General features: G+C 43.2%; 1 protein-coding gene across 14 annotated transcripts in view; it reads left to right on the forward strand.

Moving 5' to 3' along the window:
- The window catches only part of MID2 (midline 2), a 100,433-nt gene that overhangs the window by 52,527 nt on the left and 21,690 nt on the right, over positions 1-26,216 (forward strand). For 10 of the 14 annotated variants that reach the window (XM_085008133.1, XM_085008137.1, XM_085008138.1 and 7 more), the window contains exons 4-5: positions 21,081-21,188; positions 22,976-23,124. In XM_085008133.1, the coding sequence (XP_084864259.1) occupies positions 21,081-21,188; positions 22,976-23,124 (257 nt within the window). Of the gene's footprint in view, positions 1-4,981; positions 5,041-19,203; positions 20,977-21,080; positions 21,189-22,975; positions 23,125-26,216 lie in introns of those variants that run through there. The other 4 variants (XM_085008142.1, XM_085008143.1, XM_085008141.1 and 1 more) reach the window with 4 other exon arrangements.

The raw sequence follows: 26,216 nt of genomic DNA on the forward strand, positions 1-26,216 counted from the left end.
TTGAGCATTTTCATAATTGAATATCATGTTTGCTATTTGGATTTTTTGTCACATTTAAAAGTTGTCTTTTGTGTAGAGTTCTTATTTGGATTGGCTGCTGAATTTTGCTTAAAAACCTTTCAGAATGTATTAATAAAATCCTGTGTGTTGATACGTTTTCTAATGTTGAATCATCCTTTTATTTCTGGAATAAATCCCATTTGATTATAGTGTTTTCCTCTATTGTTGCCCTTCGGATTACATTTCCTGTTTTATGTAGAATTTTCCTGTATATGTTCAGAAGTGAAATCAATCTGTAGTCATTATTTCTGATATCTTTTTTTAGGTTTCTGGTATCGTGGTTACACTAGATTCACTAAATGCAGTTGGGGATCTTTTTATCTTTCTCTGTGGTCTGCAATAGTTTAAACAGCCTGGGAATGATCTGTTCTCTAAAGAGTTTAAGGGACGCAGTTCTGAAACCATCTGAACCTAGAGTTGTTTTGTTTTTGTTTTTGTTTTTTAATTCACATCTGCAAGCACCTTTCCAAAGCTCTCAGTCTCTCTAGGTTTTGTTACTTTTCCTTGGGTAAATTAGGTAGTATTTAATAGATTTTTTCCAACTGTGTGCTGTAGGTTGCATGTAATATTCCCTTGTGATTACTTTTATATCCTTCTAGTGGTGTGCTGGAGTTGAGTAGCCAGTTGTGTACATTTCTGGGTTTAGTGACTACACATTGGTAGCTTAAAATCCACCATTGGTGGGAGTTTTTACACCACGAAAATCAGCAAGCACTACAAATAGTGGCTTTTCTTGAGAGCTGATTGTTAAAAATGTTTACCAGCATGCTGTTCCCTATGTCAATTAATGTATCTCTTTTTCCATTGTGCTTTCATTGTTTTATTTGGCTTTCTCTCTTTTTCCTTAACCAGGATTTTCAAAAAAAAAACCCCTCTTTTGATTTTTTTCTTTTTCTCATTCTATCTTCATTTATTTTTTGATTATGGTTGATTTACAACATGCTGTCAATTTCTGCTGTACAGCAAAGTGACCCAGTCGTGTGAGTATGTGTGTGTATATATATATATGACATATATACATTCTTTTTCTTATATTATCCAGCATCATGTTCCATCACAAGTAATTAGATATAGTTCCCTGTGCTATACAGCAGGGTCTCATTGTTTATCCACTCCAAATGCAATAGTTTGCATCTACTAACCCCCAACTCCCAGTCCATCCCACTCCCTCCCCCTCCCTCTTGGCAACTACAAATCAGTTCTCCATGTCCATGAGTTTGTCTCTTTTCTGTAGATGGGTTGGTTTGTGCCATATACTAGATTCCAGATACAAGTGATATCAATAGTTTGCATCTATTAACCCCGGACTCCCAACCCTTCCCCCCACTCCTTCCCCCTCCCCTGGCAAACCAAGTCTGCCCTCCATGTCCATGCTCTGTTTCTGTTTTGTAGATAGATCATTTGTGCCATATTTTAGACCCCACATATAAGTAGTATCATATGGTATCTGTCTTTCTCCTTCTGACTTACTTCACTTAGTATGAGAGTCTCTAGTTCCATCCATGTTGCTGCAAATGGCATTATTTTGTTCTTTTTTATGGCTGAGTAGTATTCCATTGTGTATATGTACCGCATCTTCTTAACCCATTCATCTGTCAGTGGATATTTAGGTTGTTTCCATGTCTTGGCTGTTGTGAATAGTGCTGCGATGAACATACGGGTGCATGTATCTCTTTCAGTGAAAGTTTTGTTTGGATATATGCCAAGGAGTGGGATTGTGGATCATATGGTAGTTCTATATTTAGTTTTCTGAACTACCTCCATACTGTTTTCTATAGTGGTTACCAATTTATCTTCCCAGCAACAGTGCAGGAGGGTTCCCTTTGCTCCACACCCTCTCCAGCATTTGTTATTTGTTGACTTGTTAACGATGGCCATTCTGACTGGTGTGAAGTGGAACCTCATTGTAGTTTTGGTTTGCATTTCTCTAATAATTTGGGATGTTGAGCATTAGCCTTTGTATGATGGTTTCATTCTGATTTCATTAATTTCAACTTTATAAAAATGAAATCCTTCCTTCTGTATCCTTTTAGTTTGTTATTGTCCTTTTCCAGTTTCTTAAATTGAAAAGTTAATTCATTTATTTTCAGTCTTAATGCATTTTCCTAAGTAGAGCCTTAGTGTATCCTCTAGATTTAAAGTTTGTGCCTTTTCATTATTTTCCATAAGATTAAGAATTTTGGTTTTGATTTCCCCTTTGATTGCAAAAATTTTTAGGCATGTGTTTCTTAATATAAGGATTTAGGTGTTCATATTTTTTGTTATTTTCTTCTTATTTTATAGGATTATTATAACAGAAGGTAGACCCTAAAATCTCTATTTTTAAAAATGTACCTGTATTATGTTGTTCTTTGTGGCGAAGTATATGATCAGTTGTCAATGTTCCATGAATGGAAGAGAATGTATATATTCTATAGGGTACAAAGTTCTATATGTAACTATTGCATGGTTTTATTGATAGCTTTTGCCCCAAATCCTCTATATCCTTGTTTAATTTTTAGCATGCAACCTACTTATTTCGTCTGTCTGTTTCACACTATAACTGTATCTTTTTTCCTTGTCATTTTCTCTTTCTATTTTTATGAATATTTGATTCCTAGAAGTGCAACTGACAGTTTAAAGAAAAGGCACATTTTTAAAGTTATTAATACATATTGTCAACATTCTCTGTTCACCAAGGCAATTTACACTCCCACCAGAAATGTACAAGGGAGCAGATGGGGCTTTCCTGTGTTTTCCTCTGCCGTACTGCTGCAGAATGCTACTGAATTCAGTCAACTACACTGAGTCTTTCTGAACTTCTCTCTAAGAGAAAAATTCTTGGATGCCAAGCAGTAGTTAAGAGTAGGAAGTCCTACTGGAGTAGAGTTCCAGTCAACAAAACTGATGCGTCATCTGGTAGTCCTACTAACTACTATTGCAAGTGAGACTGTTGAGGCTTTGGGGTTTGGATTGTTTCCATACAGAACATGATCAGAGAAATCAGAAGCAGTTTTGAGTAAGCAATGAAACATCCCCCTGTTCTCAAGTAGTTTTCTTCACAATTCCTGTGGCCCCTACATCCTCTGACTTTCTCATGCTCTTTGTTCTGCCCAGTGATGACTTTTTCTCCAATATATATATATTTTATTATTATTATTATTATTATTTTAGGGCTGCACCCGTGGCATGGGGAGGTTCCCAGGCTAGGGGTCGAGTCAGAGCTGAAGCTGCCTGCCTACACCACAGCCATAGCAATGCAGGATCCAAGCTGAGTCTGTGACCCACACCACAGCTCATGGCAGCACCAGACCCTTAACCCACTGAACAAGGCCAGGGATTGAACCTGCATCCTCATGCATGCTGGTCAGATTCGTTTCCCCTGAGCCACAACGGGAACTCCCCTCCAATATTTTCAGAACTTGTTTTCTGGGACACTGAAATTCATAGTGTTTCTGAATGAGTGAAAACTGCTGTACAGAGATCTGCATTTTCAAAAAGGACATATATTTCTGAAGGTAGAATTTTAAGGGTCAGTAATTAGAGTGGAAAGACTACATGGTACTGATGGGGTTTTCTGTTTGTTTCTCATGAAAATAGAAGTATTTAATTATTCATTAGAAATACACATGTTCTTTGAAAAATCAGTGTTAAATTCCTCTTCATAAAGTATCTGATTCAAACAAATCAACTGTAAAAGCACAATTTTTACATAATTTGGAGAAATTAAATATGGAACAAGCACTCAGTGAATGGTATTAAGGAATTATTTTAATCATTGTGATTGTGCAATAAAATATCCTTTTATTTTTGAGATGCGAACTAAAGTATTTAGGGGTAAAATAACATAATATCTTAAATTTGCTTTAACATACTCCAGCAAAAAAAGGAAAATAAATCAAACACGTGTAACAAAATGTTGATGGCTGTTGAAGCTCGGGGATGGATACACGAGGTTGTATCATGCTGCCTAGTTTTAAAAATGCTTAGAATTTGGTCCCTGGCCCAGGAACTTCCACATGCCCTGAGCAAGGCCAAAACACAAAAGGCTTAGAACATTTCATAATAGAAATGTTTAAAATGGTCATAGTGATATACGTTCATTGCAGCCGGTAAAAAGATGCTAAAATGAAAAAGGGAATGTTTTCGTTTTCTCTGCCCACTCTCCGGTGAAAATCTACAGCCTAGCTTATTTTCTGTCTACCGAATCCATTTCTGTCAACGTCTGATATCCCCAGTCTCAGGACGAACCCCGTTTTCTCCCAGCCCAATTTATCTTCCTTTTTTTGGTCGCATTGTTTGAAGCTCCTCAGCGAGGTGAATGTGACAACAGGAAAAGATCCAAGTGCAAGAACTAAACCATATTACTGTCGAAAGACAGCCCACAGGAAATGGGCTGCTGGTGGATGCATCCTTGCTTAGAAAATGCCTTTGGAATCTGGGGCTGGAGATGTGAGATTTGAGCTCTAAGAGATCATAGGCCTGAAATCCTACAGTGTATTCAAACAAAGCAACTGAATAAGTTAACTCACTCTCCAAGTAAGGCCACCCCAGCCCTTTCGGTTCTTGGTGAGATTAAGAAGAATGATTTATCCAGATTTGGAGAACGAAAGTCATTTCTGAGTAATAACTTACGTCTTTCAATGATTTGGAAACACATTTGTGTGTGCACACATACACACACATTTTAAATTCCAAAATTATCTCAATTAGCCAACAAAAGGTTATAGAAATATCAGCTGTAAATGATAAACCATCAAGAGTTGAAATGCCAGTCATCCTATTTTTACAGTAAGCCAAGTAAGTAGAGACACAAATGCAAGCCCAAATTCTAGCTTTCTGGGAAAAAAGTACTGCATATTTCCAGACTGGAGTAGCAAATGTGGGTCCGGGAGGAATAGGGAAGTAAATCAGTATTTATTTAATGCCTGCTGTATTCCAGGTCCTGTGGTAAGACCTCTCTATTTTCTCATTGGATTTTTAGAACAGTCTGTGAGATAGGTAAGCGTGCTTCCATTTTACTCATCAGAAAGCTCGGCTCAGAGATGTTAAGTAACTTGTCTGAGGTGCCTCAGCTTCCAAGTGTTAAAGCTGGAATTCAGACTCGGGTCTGCTTGACTTCAAAACCAGAGCCTTTTCCAGTCTAGTTTGTTGCCTCCTGGGAGAAAAAAAAAGTGCTGAGAAGAAATGGCAATTTAGCACATAAAATCTTCAAAAAAAAAAAAAAAAAGAGGGTGCTTTCCTCCCCTCTCCCCCCAGTAGTTATAGCTACAAAGAGAGCGATCAAAGAGCAGGATTACTTTGATGGTTAGAATGAAACACGGGTAATCTGAAGGAGCCCTGGCTTTGAAATTAAAAAACCTCGTTTGGGTTGTAACTCCATCACTTCCCAGTTTATATGACTTTGATAACTCACTTTACCTCTCTGGATCTTGGTTTCCTCATCCATAAAATGCACACAGTGATGCCTGCCCTGGCAATCTCATAAGATGGTTATGAAGATCAAATATATCTGAAAGCATTCTCTAGTCTAACCCATAGCAACTCCACAGCTGTAATAACTACACAATTCTAAGTAATGATTTCCTTGGTTTTAGTCACATCATATTAAGATGATCAGCTTGGAGTTCCCGTTGTAGCTCAGCAGAAACAAACCCGACTAGCATCCATGAGGACACAGGTTCCATCCCTGGCCTCACTCAGTGGGTTAAGGATCTGGTGTTGCTGTGAGCTGTGGTGGAGGTGGCAGACGTGGCTCGGATCCAGCATGGCTGTGGCTGTGGTGTAGGCTGGCAGCTACAGCTCCGATTCGACCCCTAGCCTGGGAACCTCCGTATGCCGTGGGTGCGGCCCTAAAAAGCCAAAAAAAAAAAAAAAAAAAAAATCAGCTCTTTGGAATTTCCTGGCAAGTTGACATTCCTTCTCCTTTGCTTTATATTTTCTCTAGGAGCTACTGTACTTTCCCAAGTGAGAAATGGAGCCCTGAACCCTAGGCAGAAAATAAATCACATTCTGTGCTGCCTTATACCCTCACTATGTATAGGTGAATGGGGTCAAAAGAAACATCAAGGGCAGACCTGTTAAGGAAAATAAGCTCCCAAAAGGTAGCCTTTTGTCTGAGCAAGTATGAAGATGGGGGACACAGCCCTGCATGCTTTGTCCTAGTGAAGGCGGAGAGATTATGAATTACAGCCATTATTTACACACAAACGCATATGCAAACACTCACGTATCAAAGCCTCAGAGCTTTTTGCCATAAGGCAATGCCCATCAGGATAGAGTCCCTGGCTGTATCCTCGGGCTATTGCTGATGCCAGTAATACTTGCATAATACCTCGTAGTCTGTTCATAGTTTTGACAACTGCCTCTCATCTTTCCTCATCAATCCCACGGGCAGGCTCACTGGTGAATCCCTATTGTATGTGGGAAGATACATATTCATCAAGGCATTAACAAGTATTTTAATGAGCCTCCACGGTACAGCGCTCTACTCTGTTTGGAGCTCAGAGTACAGGACAGATGGGGTCCTCTCCCTCAGGGAGCACCACAGAGGAAACTGATACAGAATGTAATTATGGTATTATATTTTTATAAGTGAGGGAATGTGTTAGCTTTGTTGCTTACATACCTATTTCTTCGAGACTCAACCTGATATCCCTTGGGCTCTGAGCCTGGGGGATTGTGTTAATTATGGGGGAGCCCAGAGCTGAAAAACAGAGGAGAGCAAGCTCGAGCCAGCCAAATTCCTTCCCAGCCAAGAAGTGAAATGTAATCGGTGTTTTGGCAGAAGTCAGCACCTGATCTCCCTTCTGGCATCAGACTTCTGCTCTGAATGGAGAGGTGATGGCCTGGCTCCTGGTAGGAGGAGGAGAAGCTATCTTATATTCAGAGGCAGGGTGACCCCTGTCCAGCAGTGTGAAGGGCGCTACCATTGGGAATGTGATGTAGATGCTTAGGTGTGGGAAGAAGAATAAAGAAAGGGGAGGGTTCGATCCCGGGCCTCGATCAGTGGGTTAAGGATCTGGCATTGCCCTGAGCTGTGGTGTAGGTCACAGAGGCTGCTCAGATCTGGCATTGCTGTAGGCTGGCAGCTACAGCTCCGATTCAGCCCCTAGCCTGGGAACTTCCATAGGCCAAAGGTGCGGCCCTGAAAAGCAAAAAAAAAAAAAAAAAAAAGAATAAATAAAGGGACACGGTAATCTCAGAGAAAAGCAAATCGTGACCCAGTGTGTTCCAGAAAGCAAAACAGAAGCAGAAACTGAATAAAAACAAACCAGATGATCAAACAGTGCCCGCCTGTTTGTTCTGCAGAAAACCCCAGAAGATACAGTGGTTTTAGCAGTAGTCACCATCGTCGTCAGAGCAGTGGTAGTCAAAACAAAACAAAAAAGCAACTTTTCGGCTACCGATTATATATCAGAAAATGTATTGGGCGCTTTATTTCTGTTATTTAATAAACATGTATAAAACCCTACGAGGCTAGATACTAATAGGATGCTCATTTACAGAGGAGGAACCTTAGGCTGCTTGCCCCAGACCAGACAGGTTGTTGATAAGCAGCAGAGCTAGGAGCCTAACCTGGGGCTGTCTGACTTCAAAGCCCATTCTTTGTAAGGATTTTCCATTTTCAGTTTGGTCTTTGGTTCCCTAAAGATAACCCCTGATTTTTTTTTTCCCTTTTGTCATCTGAAGTGCCCTGTCTCATAAAAATGACTTCTTTCTCAGAATGATGCCTTCCCTGACCTTAGCTGTCACTGTGTGAATTTCCTTGGCTCTCACAGTAGATTTCTTGCACTGGATGTATGCAGAAAGAATCAGGATACAGGAGTTCCCGTCATGGCTCAGTGGAAACAATTCTGACTAGCATCCTTGAGGACGCAGGTTCGATCCCTGGCCTCACTCCGTGGGTTAAGGATCTGGCATTGCCGTGAGCTGTGGTGTAGGTGGCAGATGCAGTTCTGATCAGGCGTTGTTGTGGCTGTGGTCTAGGCCAGTGGCTACAACTCAGATTTGACCCCTAGCCTGGGAACCTCCATATGCCATGGGTGCAGCCCTAAAAAGACCAAAAAAAAAAAAAAAAAAAAAAAAGAATCAGGATACCACAGCCGTCTCCCAGAAACAGAGGTCTTGGGCAGGGATGCTTACGTCAGACTTGAGTACAAAGAAGGGCTAAATGCTCCCTACAGTCTAGTCTGAGGCTAAAGAATGCCTAATCATTCACTGGCTTGCCCTGCTCTCCTTCCATTACATAAGTCTGTGATTGTGAAAGCCAGTGAAAAGGAGGGCTTGGGGAAGAGCCCTAGACTCAGAATCAGGAAACCTGGGTTTTGGAACTGTCTCTGCCACGCACTGACTGCTTGACCACGGGCAGAATGGCCAGTGCCTCGCCTCTGTTGCACCCACTGCCTGCTTTGCTCTGTTGCAGTTACCTGATTCCATCTCGTTTCCTTCATTGGACAGCAAGTTTCTTAAAGGCAGTGGCCATGACTGTGCCACATTCATTGTGGAAACCACAGTTCCTAACTGGTCTCTCTGACTCATGCTGTCCCCCTTTAATCCATTTTCCACATTGTTGTGGGAATGAGCTTTTTAAAATGCAAAGCCCACATGCCACGCCCCTACCACAAACCCTTCAGTGGTTCCCCATCACCATTAAGATAAAGGTTTCTAAGACCCATTATGATCTGGACCCTGTCTGCCTTGAGCATACGCTTTTCACTACCTGCACTTTATACCTGGTTCATTCACTCTGCAAGTATTAAAGCATATCTCTGCCTTGGGCCAAGCATTGGAAGCACAGTGTGAACATGGCACCTGTCCTCAGAGAACTTGCACCCCTCCCCTTTGCTCCTGGCTGGCGAATGCTTATCTCCTAAGGCTCAGCTTGGGCATCTCCTCCTCCAGGAAGCCATCACACATGCTCTGTATCCCTCTCCTTCTCCCTAATCTGGTTCAGGAGTTCTTCCCCTGTGTACCTGGAGAACCCTATCTATCTATCTATCTATCTATCTATATTCTTTGGTCTTTTTAGGGCCACACCCATGGCATATGGAGGTTCCCAGGCTAGGGGTCGAATCAGAGCTACAGCTGCAAGCCTACGCCAGAGCCACCGCAACGCCAGATCCCAGCCGCTTCTGCAACCTACACCACAGCTCACGGCAATGCCAGATCCTTTACCTACTGAGCGAGGCCAGGGATCAAACCCGCGTCCTCATGGATACCAGTGGGGTTCGTTACTGCTGAGCCATGACGGGAACTCCCGTATATGTACATTCATCATAGCACTTCTATATACCTATTTGTCTCCCCACCAGACCTTAAACTTAGTGGGTACTGTGGCCTATCCACTTTTTTTATACCCAGCACATGGCTTGGGACACAATAGGTGCTGAGAAAGGATAATTAAATAAACACTGCCCTCTGGTGGCTAGCTGTTGTCAGTACAATCCTTTATGCACCCCAGGGATGAGTAAAGCACAGCCAGTTTCACAAGAGAGGTAACTCTTTCCTTCTTTTAACATTGGGTGAGGAACCATTTCAGAATATGTGATCTCCTAGCACCTAGGTGGTTGTTTCAGCATCTTTGAAAATCTTCCATAATGTGGCAAACCATATGTAAATGGCAGAGCCAAATTACCATTTTGAGTAATTGTATAAAAAGAAAATGTAAGGGAAATTTGCCTCTTGTAATGAAGACATGTGACCTAGTATACAATTTTTCATTCTCTCTTTATTTCAGGGCCAACATACTCACATTCGTTCATTAATTCCACAAATATTTGTTGACTACCCACAGTGTGCCAGGCATTATTCTAGGTGTTGGGAATACAGTAGTGAATAAAACAAAGTCCTTAAGATTACGAAGCTTATGTGCTAGCTGGGGGAGACACACAATAAATATATTTTTATTAGGAGTTATACATGTTATGGATAAAAATCAACTAGGATGCCAAGTGGGTATGAGATGAGACGCCATTTGAGCAAAGGCCTAAAAATATCTAGTTATAACTTCAGAAAAATTTATAAATGTTGGTTCACCCGATCTGTCTAAACCATTATGGGACTTCTAAAGTTTTTCTTTTTCTTTTAATTCTTGAAATAAGTTTAAGCTCATATAGAAGGTTCTAAAATAATAGAGTTCCAACACACCATCCATATATTCTTCCCCAGTGTTAACATCTTACATAACCACATAACTCTCGCAATTAGGAAGTTATCATTGGTACAATATTCTACTAAGCAAGCTACAGACCACATGCAGATTTCATCAGTTTTTAACATGTACTCAGCCTTTTGGAGGGGCGGGGGGGAATGTGTGTAGTTCCATAAATGTCATCACATGTATAGATTCGTGTAACTACCACCATAATGAGAACAGTACAATCTCATTACCCCTAAAACCTCATTTGTGCTACTTCTTTGCAGTCACATCTGCCCCCCTGGCAGCCACGGATCTGTTCTTCATCACGATAATTTTGTAATTTGTGGAATGTTACATAAATGGAATCATGCAGTATGCAACATATTATGATTTGTTTATGTCACTCATCATCATGCCTCTGAGATACATTCAGGTTGTGTGCATCAATGGTTTACATTTTTTTTTTATCGTTGATGATCCACAATTCGTTTATCTGTGCCCCCACTGAAGAGCATTTCAGTTGTTTCCAGTTTTTGGCTAAGACCCATAAAGCTGTTACGAACATCCCTGCAAGTTTGTGTGTGCGTGTGTGTGTGTGTAGATATAAATGTTCATATTTATAGGCTAAATTCACAAGGGTGAGATCCAGAGAGTTTTATAGCTTCAGAGGGGGTTATAAGCAAGTACTATGCTTCACAAAACAAGTAGTGGAGTGGAAAGAACACTGGATGGGGAGCGAAAGCTCTGGCTCCAGCCGTGCCCTGTCATTGATCGTACTATGATGTTGAGTAAGCCCTTCTCTCTAGGCCTCACGTTTCTATCTATAAAATAAGAGGCTAGAAATGGATGCTTACTTCAGTCCTTTTAAGATTTAACAATTTTACGGTTCTGAAGATATAGAAAGGAGGTTTCTGCTTCATTTCATGTAGGATATATATATGTGTGTGCATGTGCGTGTGTGTGTGTGTGCGCGCGTGTGTATAATACCTCTCCCACTTCTTGCCTGTTCTAAATAGCTACCTTGTGTAGAAGGAGAATATGGGGGGAGAAAATAACTAGCCCTAAGGCTACCAAGGCTTGGAGGTCTGATCCCTGAGGGATTCTAAAACTAACACAGAATTGCCACCCGGCACTAGGCCATTCCTAAGACATGTATATAGAGCCAATTATCCTCTCTCTGTGTTGCCAAAATTTTTGTTCATTAAACTCGGTAAGTAAACATGGAAAATGTGTGTGTGCATGTCGATATACGTGTGTGTGCATTATATATGTTCTACATGTTACATTATATGCATTTTGGGGGCCACACCTATGGCATGCATCCTCAGGGATCGAGCCCATAACATAGCAGTGACCCAACGCCGGATCCTTAACCCACTGAGGGAGGCCAGGGATCGAACCCGCAACCTCGTGGATCCTAGTCGGGTTCCTTAACCACCGAGCCACGAAGGGAACTCCCACACCATATTTATGGCTTTGATGCTCCCATTCCCCACCTACCTCTGCCCCGCAACCCCTCATCCACTCCTCTGCCAAAAAATTAAATGTAGGCACTGAGGCAGTCGGTTGCTTAACTCTGCCTCAGCAATTTATTTTTTTTTTGTCTCCTAAGCTCCAGTTCCTCCAGTACAGAATCTTATTAATAGCTTTACATATTCCCCAGTCTGTTAAGTGAGCACCCTCCCTCCAAATCAAATGAAACAGATAAAATCCATTAAAAAAAACAGCCCCGCTTCATTTAATTCTTTTTATGTAAAGCCAGCAGAATCATCTTTGAAATGTTGTAGAATTTTGCTTTAGAAAACAAAGAAGATGTCTCATCTTCCTCTTCCTTTTATACACATTTGAACCTTTTTTTTTTCTTATTTTTAGGGCTGCACCTGCAGCATATGGAGGTTCCCAGGCTAGGGGTCGAATCGGAGCTACAGCTGCTGGTCTACACCACAGCCACAGCCACGCCAGATCCAAGCTGCCTCTGCGACCTCCACCACAGCTCACAGCAACGCAGGATCCTTAAACCCACTGAGCGAGGCCAGGGATCGAACCTGCAACCTCATGGTTCCTAGTCGGATTCATGTGTGCTGTGTCACAACGGGAACTTCCCGATTTGAACTTTCTTGATACAAAGGACTGTGGAGGTAGTATGTATGTGCTGCTGTCCCTTAAAGTGTGATCCAGATTAACATCTTGGCTTAGATGCTCTCACAGTACATGCAGCATCGGCATCAGAAACATCATGTTTTCTTGCTTTTTTTTCCCAGCTTTGTTGAGATATAATTGACATATAACATTGTGTAAGTTTAAGGTGTGCAATGTGATGATTTGATATGCTAATATATAAGCATATAAGATGAACACATATAAGATGGTCGTGTCATAAGATGACCACGATAAGCTTAGTTAACACAACCATCACCTCACATAGTTACGCATGTGTGGTGAGAACATTTAAGATCCACTCTGAGTTCCCTTCGCGGCTCAGCAGTTAATGAACCCAACTAGGATCCATGGGGATGCGGGGTCTATCCCTGGCCTCCCTCAGCGGGTTAAGGATCTGGCGTTGCCATGAGCCGTGGTATAGGTCGCAGACGTGGCTCGGATCCCGCGTTGCTGTGGCTGTGGCCGGCAAAAAGATCCACTCTCTTAGAAACTTTCGAGTGTACAATACAATCTTGTTAAACATCATCAAAGAATCTGAAAAAACCAAACTCATAGTCACAGAAAGAACACTGCATTTTCTCTGGTGTGTTGTTAAAAGGGGGTAATGAATGCGTTTGCAGCTCAGCAAGGTGACACAGTTGTTTGTAACGACTCTTGGATAATCTGTCAGATGTCCAATTTACCTCTCACTTTTCCTCATCCTGTCCTTTGCACAGAAAGTGGCTGCTCATTGAACAAAGCCCTCAGCCTCTTTTCTCTGACGTTTGGGAGTCTGAGAATGTAGCATGTTGGTCACCTGAGTGGTCCTGGGCGAGAATGGAAAGTGAGAAATTTGCTGTGCCCTTCTGCGTCTTTGAGTTCTTCTCTCCACCTCGGTCTCAACTAAGATGTTACTTAGTGATGATTAAGGGGGTACTATGGTCTTAAGATCCTGACATTTTATCCTGTTACGTTCAGACTCCAAATGACAGCAAAGCTCTCCTTCATCTAGCCACTGTCTCCATTTCTAGCCGTATTTCCCTCCCTTGCATCCGTCAGGCTCATCTGCTTTGCCCCTTCTCTGCTTTCCTGCTGTGGTTTGGCTCATGTTATTCTGCCTGGAATTCTCTCCCCCCACCCTTTTTATTGTCTTTTTGCCATTTCTTGGGCTGCTTCCGCGGCATATGGAGGTTCCCAGGCTAGGGGTCCAATCGGAGCTGTAGCTGCCAGCCTACGCCAGAGCCACAGCAACGCGGGATCTGAGCCGCGTCTGCGACCTACCCCACAGCTCACGGCAACGCCGGATCGTTAACCCACTGAGCAAGGCCAGGGATCGAACCCGCAACCTCATGGTTCCTAGTCGGATTCGTTAACCACTGAGCCACGACAGGAACCCCTCCCCTTAAGCCTCATTGCTGCCTGCCCAAGTCTTGTTTGTCCTTCAACACCAGCTAAGCTACATGAGACCTTCCCCAATTCCCTGACTGTCCTTTTCCACAGGCCAAACTCTTTTCCCTTCTCTTCTTTATGCTCTCCTAGAGCTTTATTTGTATTCTTATACTTGTCCTGCTATTCATTAAGTTGTAATTAGCGGAATTCACTCTCATCTTCTACGCTAGACTCTAAGTGCCTTGAAGGCAGAAGCTGAGTCATTTTCATCAGTTGGATCCCACTCAAGGAACCCATGTAGGGCCTTGTGCATAGTGTAGGCACTCACTAAGTGTTGGCCGAAATAAAAACTTCCCCAAGTGAATTTTTTTTTTTTTTTTGTCTTTTTGCCATTTCTTGAGCCGCTCCCGCAGCATATGGAGGTTCCCAGGCTAGGGGTCCAATCGAAGCTATAGCCACTGGCCTACACCAGAGCCACAGCAACGCCAGATCCAGGCCGCATCTGCAACCTACACCACAGCTCACGGCAATGCTGGATCCTTAACCCACTGAGCAAGGCCAGGGATCGAACCCGCAACCTCATGGTTCCTAGTTGGATTCGTTAACCACTGAGCCACAATGGGAACTCCCCCAAGTGATCTTTAATGCTGGCATTTCAAACCTTCTAGGTGGAAGGGGAAGATCTGTTTGTGCTAAAGATTTCAGGGGATAAACTAGGCTGGCATTGGCTTTTTAGAGTGGAGGATACTGAGATGGACATACCAAAATGGAGTTCTATTACCATGTAAATAAATTGCACTTGAATCTGGGTAGAGGGCTCATCCACTACTTCATACATATTTTTTTCCACTTGAACATGAAATCTCAGTTCTGTGTAAACTCCTGCACAGTGCTGTGCAGGACTGATGGACGTGGCTGAGCTGAGGGGATGGAATAAGTGGAGCACTTTTCGTGGGGGTGGGTTAGAGGAAAGGCTGATGAAGTTTAAACCCAGGGATCAAAGATCTATAGAGGAGTTCCCTTGTGGCTCAGTGGGTTAAGGATCCAATGTTGTCACTGCAGCCACTCAGGTCACTGCTGTGGCATGGGTTTAATCCCTGGTCCGGGAACTTCCACTTGGCGTGGGCACAGTCAAAAAAACAAAAACAAAAACAAAAAAACAAACCTATAGAATGAGTGTGGGGGGGGGTCTCCCAAGAAACTATCAAATAAGCTCCCTAAAAGAAGGGAAGGGTTAAAAGGTTAGGTCCATTTACATTTCAATATGGAATAGAAACAATTGCCAAAATAACTTAAAAAGTATTTTTAGGACCAGATCCGCGGCATATGGAGGTTCCCAGGCTAGGGCTCAAATCAGAGTTCTAACCACTGGCTTACATCCCAGCCACAGCAACGCAGGATCCGACCCACATCTGCAACCTACGCCACAGCTCATGGCAACGCTGGATCCTTAACCCACTGAGCGAGGCCAGGGATGAAACCTCTGCCCCCATGGATGCTAGTCTGATTTGTTTCCGCTGAGCCACAATGAAATCTCCCAAAATAACTTTTTTTTGGGGGGCCACACTTCACAGTATGTGGAAGTTCCTGGGCCAGGGATCAGACCCAAGCTGCAGGTGCACCCTGTGCCACAGCTGTGACAGTGCCAGATCTCCAACCTGCTGCACCACAGAGGAACTCCCCCCAAAATAACTTTTTGCAGTCTTTTAAACCTTGGCAATGTATTTATTTCCTTGTAGTGAGCTGCAAGAAAATCCCTCAAAAGGGGATGCGTGTGTTTGTGTCAAGGAAGAGTGGAAATTGGGGAAGACTAGCGCTCCCTCTGGCTTTAACCTTTGGGATGCTAGGTCAGAAAGAACTATAGGAAATAGAGTGGGCAGCTGGAAAGAAACGTGGGAGTTAAATTCTTGCTGCCTTTGGGAAGAAAGAAGAGAGCACAGAGCAGAGGAGACCTGGAGACTTAGAACAGGAAAGCCTGTGTTCCCTAGTGCGTAGGCCTTGGGAGGCTGGCCCTGAGACTCAGTATTTTTTTTTTTTTTGTCTTTTTAGGGCCACACCCTCTGCATATGGAGGTTCCCAGGCTAGGAGTCGAATCGGAGCTGCAGCTGCTGGTCTACACCACAGCCACAGCAACGAGGGATCTGAGCCATGTCTGCGAACTACACCACAGCTCATGGCAACACCAGATCCCCGACCCACTGAGCAAGGCCAGGGATCGAACCTGCGTCCTCATGGATACTAGTCATGTTTGCTAACCGCTGAGTCACAATGGGAACTTCCTGAGGCTCAGTCTTAAACAGCAGCAACTGCTCCTCCTTTAGACAAGTAGGTTGCCAAGATCAGTATTTTCAAAGAGGATAGGTTTTTCCACAGACATAAAGCCATTTAGTCAAACACACTAATCCAAACCAAAAAACAAAGTTCAGAGAAAAATCTGGAGTCTTCCACAAACTACCAACCAATTAACCAATGAACCAGCCAACCAACCAAGAATGCTTATCAAGATAACCCTAGTTGTTTCAACTGAGAGTTAACAACCAAGTGAAATAACCTCATTGTATTTTCAAAGGAAACTGCAGACAAGGAAAATACCAGGGTTTTCAAGTGCCTTCCAAGCAATTTGAAATGTTTTATTCACATCATACAGACAGATTTTCCCTAGAGTATTTCCCGTTCAGAAAACACTTAAAAGACCTTGCCCTTTTGGGCTGTTTCTTGACATGGAAAGATTTTAATGTCACTGCTTTACCTTGCGGTTGGGATTTTGCCTCTTCAGCCAACTGTCTGCTCTCCTAGTTGCATCTGGCAGTTTTATCTTGCCTGATGCAACTGTCCAAACCCCACCCAAGCTCCCTGACTTCAATCTACATTTTCTCTACAAAATGTTTGAATGTTTCACTTTGCTAAATCAATGAGCAAATGTTTCCTAAGTGGTGTGTGGGGGGGGTGTGTGGGTGTGGGTGTGTGTGTGTTTAAGGCATTGTGCCTCTTACAGCAGGAGCAACAAAGTGGCACAAAACCTTTCCTCAAGGAGCTTGCTGTCTAATTGAAGATTTTTCAAGCAAGGGAGTGCTTCTCATATTTGACCTTTCATTTCAGTTCCTATTACTCTCCTTGGCTGGGCCCTGTTCACGTCACAATAGCCTCCTAAATTGTCCCTGTGCTTACCATTAACCCCTACCAGATTAATGCCAGTTCATCTTCTTAAAAAAATTAAACTGGGGCATTCTCCCACCATCTTATCCTTTTTCTACCCCCCACAAAATTTTTCAAAGATACCGTATTGTCTAAAGGGTAAGATTAAATCTTGTTTGCTTGGCTCAGAAGTTCCCTCCCTTCCTTCCTTCCTTCCTTCCTTCCTTCCTTCCTTCCTTCCTTCCTTCCTTCCTTCCTTCCTTCCTTCCTTCCTTCCTTTCCTTCCTTCCTTCCCTTCTTTCCTTCTTTCCATGTCTTTTTAGGGCTGTACTCGAGGCATATGGAGGTTCCCAGGCTATGGGCCTAATCAGAGCTGTAGCCGCTGGCCTACGCCACAGCCACAGCAACTCAGGATCCGAGCTGCACCTGTGACCTACACCACAGCTCACTGCAACACCGGATCCTCAACCCACTGAGAAAGGCCAAGGATCGAACCTGCGTCCTCATGGATGCTAGTCAGATTCATTCCCGCTGAGCCACGAAGGGAACTCCCCCCCCCCCAACCTTTTAAATCCGAGTCTTATCCATCTTCAAGGCTCAATTCAAGTCCCTCTTCATTCAGGCATCTTTTCTTCACTTCCCCCCTGAGAGTGATTTTTCCCTTCAATTTCTATAGATGATAGTCTGCATCTCTCACTGGTATTTCACTAATGCTACCTAGACTTGTTTGTTTTTTGTGTATGTGGGTTTCCCCCATAAAATTGGCCAAGGAACCACTAAATTGAAGGCCTTATAATAAAACCTTCTGGACTGCACATTTATTTAGGGCAGGGCCTGAGCCTAATGCATTGCCCATAAGGGATGATCAATTCATGGTTGATGATGAGGATGGTGATGCTTTTTCCTGGTTTCAGGGTATAGGATGGATTATGAGGGTGGGTAGCAGAGGAAAGATCCAGGTAGTAGGGGGATGAATGAATGAAGCATTTACAATAATAGTCCAAGAGGATGATAAGGGCATTAAATTATCATTTCCTTGCTTAGAGCCTCATTGTCTTACCGGAAGAACTTTAGTAAGATTGGAAAGAAAAGGAGGGCAGGACTTTGGGACTGCAGTGAATTTATGCGGGGGGGGGGGGTGATGTAGGCAACTGAACTTGAGCGAGTGCAGTAATGATAGAGGAAATCAGGGGTGGAAGCTGGATTTAGAGGGGAGATAAGGAGTGTTTTTTTTTTTGTTTTTTTTTTTTGTTTTTTTTTTTTTTGTCTTTTAGGGCCACACCCGTGGCATATGGATGTTCCCAGGCTAGGGGTCTAATCAGAGCTGTAGCCATCGGCCTACGCCAGAGCCACAGCAATGCCAGATCCAAGCCGCGTCTGCGACCTACACCACAGCTCACGGCAACACGGGATCTTAACACACTGAGCAAGGGCAGGGATTGAACCTGTAACCTCGTGGTTCCTAGTCAGATTCGTTAACCACTGAGCCATGATGGGAACAGGAGTATTTTTTAGACATACTGAGTTTAAGGTAACTTGTAACTGAGTTTAAGTAACCAAGTGGACATGTCTAGCAAGCAGTGAGATACTGCTCCCCTTTCAGTTCAAGGCAACAAATATTTACTGAACACTAACCATATGCCAGTCACTGTGCTGGAGCTATAGTCAAATAAGACACTGCCCCTGGCCTCCAGCGTTCATGTTTGATCAGGGAAGAAAAACTAATAAATTCCTGTAAGGTAGTAAAGGGTATAATTGAATTGTACATAAAGTGCCATGAGATTATAAATAGGGACTCCATTGTATCCAAGTAGGTGAGAAAAAGTTTCAGAAGTGACAATCTTTGAGCAAGGCTTGGAAAGATAAGTAGACCTTTGCTAAATAAACAAAGGATGAAATGACTTTCCAAGTGCAAAGAGAGTCTTGAGCAAAGGCACAAGACATGGATGCGTATGGCCTGCTAGTGGAACAACAGGTAGTCTGAAAAGAATAAAGAGAATGAGTGGACAGCATAAAAAAGAACGGTGCAAAAGAGGTGACTGTTGTCACAGACCAAAGACAAGAGTTTGTTACACTTGACTAGAGAGGCGGTAGAGTGTGATAGTTAAAGGTGTGGACGCTTAGAGTTGGACTCCCTGGGTTCAAATCCCACCTCTGCCGCTTCCTAGGGTGTGGCCTTGAGCAAGCCACTTAATCAATGCGTGCTCAGGTTGCCTTATCTGTAAAGTGGGGCTGATGGTTCCTCCTTCATGGGGTTGTTTTGATGACCAAAAGAGCTATTATATAAAGTGATTAGGGCAGCGCCTGGCATATAGTGAGTGTTATATCAAGGTGAGTCTAAGGGCTGAATTATAAGAAATAAGGCTCTACATCCTTGTGCACCCCACCATCAGCAGTCTTAAAGAGAAACTGTAAGTGAGAACTACTTTAAGTTTCCAAATACTCTAAGCCTGGATCCCAGGAGCACCAGATACATCTCTTATTCTCACACGAGTGGCAGTTCCTGGGGATGGTGATGTTATCTGTCTTAGAAAGGTAGATCCAAGGTAGGGAGAGGGCAAGGAGTCTGGGAGAAGAATGCGAATGGCCAGAGTGGGACTTTTCATTCAGGATAAATGGAAGCTCTCACGATGACATGTCCCTCCTGGCAAGCAGAAATAAAAAACCGAACAAGACTGAAATTCAGCACACGTATTTTATTTCAGCAATTGTGGAATTGACCAGCAGAGACCATAGAGGCAGCAGTGTCCCGTGACAGGTCCTTTGCTGGGCTTGGAGTATGTAAAGGAGCCCCATGACGAGGGCTAGCTGTTGGAAATGCAGCCCTACCTTGCTAAGGAAGCACATCTGACCATTTTTTAGAGCTCTGCTCGAGTGATCCTTGAATAGACTCTTGGAATGACTGTGCGTCCGTGCGTGACCGCTCTGTGTGCTGCTGAAAGGAGACGGAATCTTGCCTGCCCACCTAGCCAGCCCAGGGGTTTCACTTGATAACCTCTTGATTTGAATTCTGACTTTACCCCTTTCCAGCTGGGGCATCTTGAGCAAGTCCCTGAAATTCTCTTAGTCTCAGTTTCCCCAGCTGTGAAATGGAAATAAAACTAGCTCCTACGTTTTAAAGTGGTTATGGTAATAATATGACATAATTTATCTATAAAGCGCTGGGCACATTAAGTGCTTACAAGATGTAAGTTCATTTTCCCTTTACACTTAGGCAGCCCAAAGATCCTCGGCTCTCGTTTCAGCCCATCTGGGGGCTTCATATCCTCTAATGTCAACAGTGGTAGAGATGGGCAGAAGAAGTCAGTACATGGAAAGGCAGCGAAGAAGGGTGGCTTTTTTTTCCCACCCCAACCCTGACTTTGCAGTAAAGATGTTTTGATGTAGCCAATATCCCCCAATAGGAAAGGTATTCAGATACTGGACAGCCCAAGGTAAGAAATATCTACGAAGCCATGATGACAACTATGGGACACTCTACACAGCCATATATTTTTTTTTCTTTTTTTTTTTTTTTTTGTCTTTTTGCCATTTCTTGGGCCGCTCCTGCAGCATATGGAGGTTCCCAGGCTAGGGGTCCAATCGGAGCTGTAGCCACCAGCCTACGCCAGAGCCACGTCTGCAACCTACACCACAGCTCATGGCAACGCCGGATCCTGAACCCACTGAGCAAGGCCAGGGATTGAACCCGCAACCTCATGGTTATTCGTTAACCACTGAGCCATGACGGGAACTCCTGCACAGTCATATATTTAATGTGAAGATATAGCTCTACATTCATATATTTTACAATTCGAGGGGAAAAAGGAAAGCAACACCATTTTGTTAGGATGTTAGAAATTTGTTGTGGTAATGTTATCTTAATATGCTTGTGCCTGTGGTCTCTTCCTGATGTACTTCGGTCTCCTTACCCTCTTTCCAAAAGAACAGCAGGAGGGCAGGGTGCTGGAGGGAAGGGAATTGTACAGTGGGAATAACATGGCCCCATCTCATCTGTCCTTCTGCCCAGCCTTCCATTAACCATCATGATCTACCAGAGACTGGAGAGCCTCCTATCTGTGGTGCTTCAGTGCCCTTGCATCATTAATATCATCATCTCTACCCTTCTTCTAGGAGTGGATCTTATGAGGGAGGTATGGAAGAAGTCATGCATGCTTAGCTGTCAGTCCGAACCTTTGAGAGCCAGCAGGGGACGAAGGCAGAAATCACTGTGTAATACTGTGGACTTTCTTGGCAGGTGAATACTGCTATGCATGAGGCCAAACTTATGGAAGAATGTGACGAATTGGTAGAGATCATCCAGCAGAGGAAGCAAATGATTGCTGTCAAAATCAAAGAGACGAAGGTAAAGCACAGCACTTCAGTGAGGCCAAGGCCCAGGTGACTTTACAAATGTCAGAGCTTTATCCCGATGATTCCAGTTTGAACTTGGATCATGAGCGTGAGAAGAAATGAGGTTTGAGGGAGGGAGGCAAAGAAGAAGCAATGTTTGGCCTGGTGCAATGAATCCAATAAAAGCGTTAGCACTTCTAGAATGTTGGAACTGCTCTATATCTTGACCCAGTTGGTAGTTACGTGGGTGTATGTATATGCGAAAAACTGAGTTGTACACTTCAGATATGGATGCTTTACTATATGTTGTATACTAAAAGGAAAAAAAAAAAAGGTAATGGTAGAAATATGGGCCGGAATTATGGAAGGATCATGAATTCTGTTATAAGGCCTTTGGCCTTAATCTGAAAAGTACTGGGAAACCATTTGAGTTTCTTAGGACAGGAGAAGACTCATGGGTACGGCAGAGGTGTACAGGGTAGGTCAGAATGGGATGGTACTGAAGTCAGGAAAGCAAGTGATGAGAAATGATTCTTGGCATGAATTGATGAAGGCCTAAACCAGGGAAGTGGCAGCACAAATGAAAGAGAAGAGCATGACAGGCATCGCTAGCAAGGAAATGGTGGGAATTGTCAACAGATTAGATATAAACGATGAAAGAGAGAGAGAGGACTTCCAGGCTTTTAGCATGGGATCTGAAGAATCATGGTCAAGAAGGTCAAGTGTGAGCCTCCATGCCTCTGTGTGGTTTTACGCTTATGGGTCTGCTGGTCAGTGTAGCAATTATGAGCTCCTGCTGTATGTACAGTGTGGGAACTTAGGAGAGCTTGGAGTGAGAACCATTACTCTGTGCCATGCTGGGTGGTTCCAATTAACAGGAATTGATGTTTCCAAGAACACAGGCCTATGAACGCACAGGTGTGTGTGAAGATGCTTATAGAGATAAATACATAGAAATGTAGATATTCATAAAGAAAAAAAGAGGTCCTTTATATTAAATGTGTATGACAGTGTATTGACAGTAAAATGTCAACAGTGGTGATCTCTGGGTGGTAGGGTTTCTTTTCTTCTTTCTTTTTTTCTTTTCGCTTTTTAGGGCCACACCTGCAACATTGGGAAGTTCCCAGGCTAGGGGTTGAATCAGAGCTACAGCTGCCAGCCTATGCCACAGCCACAGCAACGCAGGATCCAAGCCGTGTCTGAACCTACACCATAGCTCACGGCAATGCTGGATCCTTAATCCACTGAACGAAGCCAGGGATGGAATCTGCATCCTCATGGATCCTAGTCGGGTTCATTAACCACTGAGCCACGAAGGGAACTCCTCTTTGCTTTTTTTTTTTTTTTTTTTTTTTTTTGCCATACCTGCGCTATACAGAAGTTCCCGGGCCAGGGATGGGACCTGGGCCACAGCAGTGACCCTAGCCAGCACACTGCCAAATGCCCGTCATTGTGCCACAAGAAAACTCCTCGAGTTTCTTTTTATATTTTTCATTTTCTAAATTTTCTATAATGGCCATTCATTGCTTTTATAATCAAAAAATTAATGTGAGCAATGAAAAGAAGAGGCAGGTAACCTAAAGTGTGTGACCGAGTATGTTGCAGGGTAAGTATGTGGGAGGGGGGTTGGCAAAGCAGACATGGAGGGGAGGGGAGAAGGCGAGTGGCTAGCACAGGAACCATGGAATATGAATAGCTCTTATTTTTAGAATCACTGCAGCAGATCGCCTTCATGTTGTTTTATCGTTTTTAATTAAGCCCTGGATATGTTATCGCATTTTCTTTTGCTAATTCTTTAAGGTTATGAAACTAAGAAAGTTGGCACAGCAGGTTGCTAATTGCCGCCAGTGTCTTGAACGGTCAACAGTCCTCATCAACCAAGCCGAGCACATCCTGAAAGAAAATGACCAGGCACGGTTCCTCCAATCTGCAAAAAATATTGCCGAGAGGTGAGTTCCTTAGGTTCGTTTTGACATGCTTGCTCTTATGAAAAGAGGCCCGCTTAAAGTCACTCACTTCTGTTCAGGCATGTATGTAGCAGCTGCCACCTGAAGATTTTACCAGCGGGCTAGTTACTAAGCCTCAGTGTGGAAGATGTCCTTCTCCCTGTCTCTGCGGCCTCCCAGTTCTTCCAATGCCCGGCCAACCCTGTGCCCTAGCCAAGCCGTAGCTCTGCACTGCCCACTTAGGGCTGGAGCTTTCTGTGCTGGCGTTGGTGGAGGGACAGAGAAACTTTCAGCCACACAGATAGGTGTGTGCCCTTCCTAAGTCCACGTGCAGTTTCTCTCGTTTCCATTTCGCTCTTCCTCACATAAATCTTTGAGAGCAATAACTCTTAGGCTTTTATTTCATTAGCCACCCCTTTGAGCATTTAATGGAAGGCATGAACCCACTTCCCAAGGAGGAAAAATGCATATTAGATATAGATATACATATAGAATTTTGCATACAACTTCAGAGGACTCACGGATCCTTAGAAGCCCATCTATACAACATTTGTGAAGAATCCGAGACCTAAAGTGAATCACTTGTTCGGTAGAGTCGCCAAGGTTTTGAGGGGCTGCAGGGGCTCATTAGACCAGATTGGACTTTCTTATAGTGCCCTCTCATTCACTGAAGACTTTTTGGCTCCAGGTTCACAGTATCCCTTCCATTGCTTCTGCCGTCATTCTGGGTCATGGTAGCAGCATCCACATGGCTGACCCATCTGGTCCTCTAGCCATCTGTCTCCTTGCCGTCTCCTCCTCTACTGACCCTCACACCTCTGCTACACTTCACCCACTCACTTCCTTGCCCTATTTATTGAACCTCAGCATCACTCCAAATTACGCTTAAATCATAAGTTAAAACATCCCGCTTTCTAATTACAACCTCTATACTTACAGTTGTTGGTTTTTCTCCAGTGCATTTATTCTTCGGCTTCATTAGAACCCCTAAGTCCTGACTCCTACCTACTGTCTACCTACCTACCTACCTACTGCTACCTACTGTCTTCGTTTCTTCCTTTGGCCTATTTAGGGTCTGTGATTTCTCACTTCAGCTACTTTCGTTTCAGTATCCACAGTTCCATTGTCCCACTGTCTTTTGTTTTGTTTTGTTTTGTCTTTTTTTTTTTTTTGCCAATTCTTGGGCCGCTCCTGCGGCATATGGAGGTGCCCAGGCTAGGGGTCGAATTGGAGCTGTAGCCCCCGGCCTACGCCAGAGCCACAGCAACGCGGGATCCGAGCCGCGTCTGCAACCCACACCACAGCTCACGACAACGCCGGATCCTGAACCTACTGAGCAAGACCAGGGATCGAACCCCCAACCTCATGGTTCCTAGTCGAATTCGTTAACCACTGAGCCACGACGGGAACTCCTGTCCCACTGTCTTTATATCGCACCAACCAAATAAGATCCCAAGCCTGAATCAGCCCGTCTGTTCCCACCTTTTCCATGCCTATAGTTGAGTTGCAGAACCTTGCTGGAGAACATCATGTAACCAAAGATGCTGGTACTATTGCACCATAAATTTATGTTTTCTAATCTCACCTGGGCCCTCAGTACTGACTGGAAATTGCTTTGGTCAGCTTTCTTTTTTCTTGGTCTCCATAAAGTCTATTTCGAATTTTCTGTGCTCGGAGTTCCCATTGTGGTTCAGTGGAAACAAATCTGACTAGCATCCATGAGGACATAGGTTCAATCCCAGGCCTCGCTCAGTGGGTTAAGGATCTGGTGTTGCCATGAACTGTGGTGTAGGTCACAGACAGGGCTCAGATCTGGCATGGCTGTGGCTGTGGCTGTGGTGTAGGCCAGCAGCTACAGCTCTGATTCGACCCCTAGCCTGGGACCCTCCATATGCCACAGGTGCAGCCCTAAAAAGACAAGAAAAAAATTTTCTGTACTCAACTCAAAATTCCAACCCTGCTATCTTCCTGTTCATACTCAGCAGGTGACTTTACATCCTATCTTAACGAAAAAGTGGTAAATATGAAATGATAAATTCTTCAATTTCTTATACCAAACTGCTGGAATACTGACATCCATTACTTTCCTTTTCCTTCTGGTTAAATGGAAGAGATGTCCCCTCATTTGTGCTTTGGCCACATACCTTCTTTTTTCCATAGCTTCAATCTTGCCCCATCTCAAGTTGACCTCGCATCCACTTTTGTATCTCTCCTATCTAAAAAAAAAAAAAAAAAAAAATACAACTTTCTACTACCTTATGCTCTAGCTATTGCCATCTCTCCTTCCCTTCACAGCAAACTTCCTGAAAGAATTTTCATATCTTTACCTCTAATTTACTCTTCTTAAACATTTAAAATTTATTTATATGTTAAGGTAATACTTGTACCTCGCTCGTCAAAAGTTGTTAATAGAATACAGCAAGAAATAGCAATCTCTTCTCATCCCCAATTTCAGCTCTCTAATAATAATAATAATAATAATAATACTGGGCATTTACTTTGTGTTGGACATTATTTTAAGCCTTTATAAGTATTAACTCACTTAACCAGCCCAAAACCTTATGAGATAGACACTATTATTATTCCCATTTTGCAAAAGAGAGAATGAGGCTCATAGAGGTGATGTGGCTCCTCTAGGGCCAACCAACTAGTTTAGGGGCAGAGGCAGGATTCAGATCTATAGAGTCTAGCACTATAGTTTGCATGTTTACAACCAAGACAAGCAATTTCAGTTCTATTAGGTGCTTCTATTGGCAAGAACTTTATGTTTCTAAATAATATCCTTATGTTGCTATTTTTTCAATTTTAGGTATTAACAGTTGGCTTCTGTGAATTTGGTAAAATTTTATGCGTTATTTATTCAAATATTTTTATGCCACCTCCTTCTGCTCTTACACGGACTCCAATTATATGTATATTAGGCTGCTTGAAGCTGTCCTGAGCTCACTAATGCTCTGTTCATTTTTTTTAGCCTTTTTTTCTCTGTGTGTTTCATTCTGATAGTTTCAAATGATATGTCTTCAAGCTTACTAACCTTTTCTTCTATAATGCCTAGTCTGCCATTAGCTGCTCTAGTTTCATCTCAGATATTGTAG

Source organism: Sus scrofa, chromosome X (genome assembly GCF_054392235.1).
Source record: "Sus scrofa isolate SSC_HxYL_T2T_F1_AM1 chromosome X, Sscrofa_HxYL_maternal_Yorkshire_Landrace_v2.0, whole genome shotgun sequence".
In the NCBI taxonomy this organism is placed as follows: Eukaryota; Metazoa; Chordata; class Mammalia; order Artiodactyla; family Suidae; genus Sus; species Sus scrofa.